At 28.3% G+C, this 3,947-nt stretch overlaps 1 protein-coding gene across 1 annotated transcript; it reads left to right on the top strand.

The window, feature by feature from the left end:
- Positions 1 to 626: 626 nt before the first annotated feature.
- Positions 627 to 963, top strand: COB (cytochrome b; the record flags this gene model as incomplete). The annotated part of the gene is made up of 3 exons (XM_031154130.1): positions 627 to 705; positions 766 to 839; positions 904 to 963. 3 exons carry the CDS (start codon positions 627 to 629, stop codon positions 961 to 963), a joined length of 213 nt encoding a protein of 70 aa, XP_031000909.1.
- Positions 964 to 3,947: the final 2,984 nt, after the last annotated feature.

The following is a 3,947-nucleotide window of genomic DNA, read 5'->3' as shown; positions in this document are numbered from 1 at the left end:
AAATACTATACATTTGTATAATATTGGAAAGTCCGGCGCATATTAAGCAAAAATACATATATAATATGAGTGTTAAATTAAAATTAGGGTATTTAACAGAAAATATTTAACATCTTTCTAAAGTCAAATGTATTAATAAAAATATTATTATATACAGTAAAAGATGTTCATGAACTTACAAGCCCGATGTCATGCTTTAATACAGTCTAATGACTATTACAGGAACCGGCTTAAAATTATCCAAATTAATATAATATATTTATATATATATATATATATATTATATTAAAAAAGGTTATTAGTAAGAGTTGAGAATAAAACTCTACCTTATTTGGGTTTTACACTATAAAAAAAAAAAGCATATAAGAAAAGATATATAAATTATTTTTTTATATATCTTTATTTAAATATATAGCTAAACTTAGCTTCTAGTGTAAAAACTTTTTCATATACCCTATTAACAACTACTAAGTATAAAAAGGAATAACTATAATCTTTTTTGTTATTTACTTAATTATATTTAACATAAATATACAGTAAAATATTACTACTAGATAAAAATTTAACTTACACATAACCTATTAACATCTAGAAAAAAAAAAAAATATATATATATAAAAAAAAAAATGAGAATTTTTAAAAGTCATCCTTTATTAAAATTGGTTAATTCATATTTAATCGATTCACCACAACCATCTAACTTAAGTTATTTATGAAACTTCGGTTCTTTATTAGCTTTTTGTTTAATAATACAAATAGTTACAGGTGTAACTTTAGCTATGCATTATAATCCTAGTGTTTTAGAAGCTTTTAATTCTGTAGAGCATATTATGCGTGATGTTAACAATGGTTGATTAATACGTTACTTACACAGTAATACAGCTTCAGCTTTCTTCTTTATAGTATATTTACACATTGGAAGAGGTTTATATTACGGGTCTTACAGAGCTCCTAGAACTTTAGTATGAACTTTAGGAACAGTTATTTTTATATTAATGATAGTTACAGCGTTCTTGGGTTTCGATTTATTACGTAGCCCTACATGATTTAAACATAATAACAATAACAACAACATAAATAATAAAAATAACAAGATAAATAATAACAACAATAACAACTATGCCAAGGATAATAAAAAAATAATATTAAGAAGTAATATACTAGAAGTGGCTATAAACACTATAAATAAAGGTTCAGTCACTTTTAATAGGGTTTGACAATTTATTGTTGATTCTAATTATATATGCTTATCTGTTCCACTTTCACTACAACCTACACATCAAGCAAGTTTTTTTAATATAAATGAATGATTATATGATGCGCAGGTTAATCATAATAGGCCTTTAGAGCGTGTTTTAAGAGATTTACAAACAGAGATAGGGGGTTTACCGGAGTCCAAAAAAAAAAATTGTTGATGGTTTGAATCGTTTAATGTATAAATACACTGATACATTTAACCCTCACGGAGTAAATGTAAATAATGGGCCAGGTGCGCCAAGCAATCTCCAAATAAACCGGGAAAATATGGTTGCACTCGCCAACTTTAAAATTAAGATCCAAAGAGAGGTACCTGAAACTCATGTAACACCTCCTCCTAGCGATGATGGATATAGCGCATACAGTATGGTAGAGTCATGTGATACGAGATCTTTACTTTCTCTTTTTGTTGAGGCAAATCCATTCTTATCGGCTTTATGTTTACTTTTTATAGTATGTTTTACAATAACAGCTTATTTTATAATAAGAGCTTTATACAATAAATATAAACTTAAAATTAAGAATAAATTTAAAAGTATAGTAAATATTATTAAATCTGTTTATACAACTAAAAATAATGATATTGCTCCAGTTTTTGGGGAACAAAAAAAAAAATAATGTGTTTAATTACATGGCTATGTCAAACAGTAAGTATATATTTTTACATAAAAACACCTTTATGGATAGTACTTCATATAGACGTGTTTTACCTATGTACTTTTTATATAGAAAAAAAAACTTTAATAAATTCCTTTCAAACTCTAGTACAACTACAGCAACATTTCCTGATTACTGTCGTAGTGAAGAGGTTATTAAATTTATAAAAAAGCAGAAACTTAATCCGATTCTTGTATATGAAAATATAAATATGGAGAGTATTAAAGCTAGACTTCAATATGAAACAAGGTTTCTTGCGGCTATTTACTTAATATTAAATAAAATTACTATAGATTATTATATAGGATCGGCTACTACAGGTAAATTACATGCTAGATTATCTAATCACTTATTTAACTTTCATGGTAGTAAAGTGGTGAAGAATGCAGTAAAAAAACACGGTATATCTTCATTTGCAATTATAGTTTTAGAATTGTTCCCTGAAGAAGTAAACAAGGAGAACAATAAGCAATTATTAGATTTGGAAGACTTTTACTTAAAATCTTTATTACCAAACTATAACATCTTTACTGAAGCTGGTTCAAGTTTTGGTTATAAACATAGTGATATATCGAGACTAAAAATGAAGGCCAGTTACAGTGAAGAGCGTAGAGTATCTATTGGTAGTTTGAATAAAGGTAAAAGCTTATCTCCTAATACTATTGAATTGATGATGGAAGCGGTTTTAAACCGTACAAAACCCATCTATTCAGAAGAACCCCTTAAAAATATGAAGAAAAACTCTAAAGCTATACTCGCATATAATATGGATTACACAGTAAATAGATAATTTCCAAGCATAGTAGATGCCGCGAAATCTTTAGGTTGTGATCATAAAACAATCAATCGGGCTTTATAAACCCTCAAAAATATATTGAGAAGGCATTGAATTGTTAAGTATGTTTAAACATAAGTTGTTTATGTTTAATATTGAGTTTAAATTATAGTCCCACATGTAAAAAATTTTTATGCAATCTGTGAAGAGAAATAAAAAAAGAAAGTGGAATAACCCGACAGGGATATTGAAGAAGACCAATAGGCTTCTTTGGCAATGTTAGTGAATACGATCAAATAAAATTTAATCTTGCTTTATTTAAAGGCTAATCACTAGAGAAATACGAGATTAAACGTTAGAGATCGTTGGTTATTGAAATAATCGCGACAGACTGGGTCACTAATGGGTGTCTGAAATGATGCTTAATGCACAGTCGGAATTTTTAGTTATATTCTGTAACCAATAGAATACAGGAATTAAAAGTTATTCTAGCTTATTATAAAATGCAATTTTATTTATATTAAGTAAATATGTATGTTTTACCATATGGGCAAATGTCTTTATGAGGTGCCACAGTTTAGTAATAGCTGTGTATAAATATCACTATATGCTGGAAACTCCTTAGAACTATTTTATTTAGCACCCTCTCTCCATCCAACATAGTGGAGCTTCGCAGAAGAGAGGTTTTTGTAAAATATAAGTTAAATAACTTAGCTTAGGACAATCAGCAGGAAACCAACGGATAATCTTGATATTATCTTAGTAGGATCCTCAGAGACTACACGTGATACATCTCCTTTCTTTTCCAACCCCTTTCCGCCTTAAAACCTCTAAGGAAGAGGACTGTATTAGTCCTTAATTTTTTGCTGTTTTATACTTATCCCTTTACATATAAGGGATAAGAATATTAATAGGCTGTAAATTGAGAAGGGAGTAAAGATATAGTCCAGAATTAAAGCTTACTCACCTAAATCTTCTGCATAAAACTGTACCACAATCGCCTTATTGGATATTATTGGTATATTGGTTTTACACAGTACGTATTACTAACCTTATGAGTGCTATACCTTGAATAGGACAAGATATAGTTGAGTTTATTTGAGGTGGCTTTTCCGTTAATAATGCAACATTAAATAGATTTTTTGCATTACATTTTGTATTACCTTTTGTATTAGCTGCTTTAGCATTAATGCATTTAATTGCATTACATGATAGTGCTGGGTCTGGTAATCCTTTAGGTGTTTCAGCTAACTATGAT

The sequence above is a fragment of the Lachnellula hyalina genome (genome assembly GCF_007821495.1).
Source record: "Lachnellula hyalina strain CBS 185.66 chromosome Unknown contig00351, whole genome shotgun sequence".
NCBI lineage: Eukaryota > Fungi > Ascomycota > Leotiomycetes > Helotiales > Lachnaceae > Lachnellula > Lachnellula hyalina.
The sequence above is the reverse complement of the archived record's forward strand: the minus strand, read 5'-3'. Positions and strand labels throughout refer to the sequence as shown.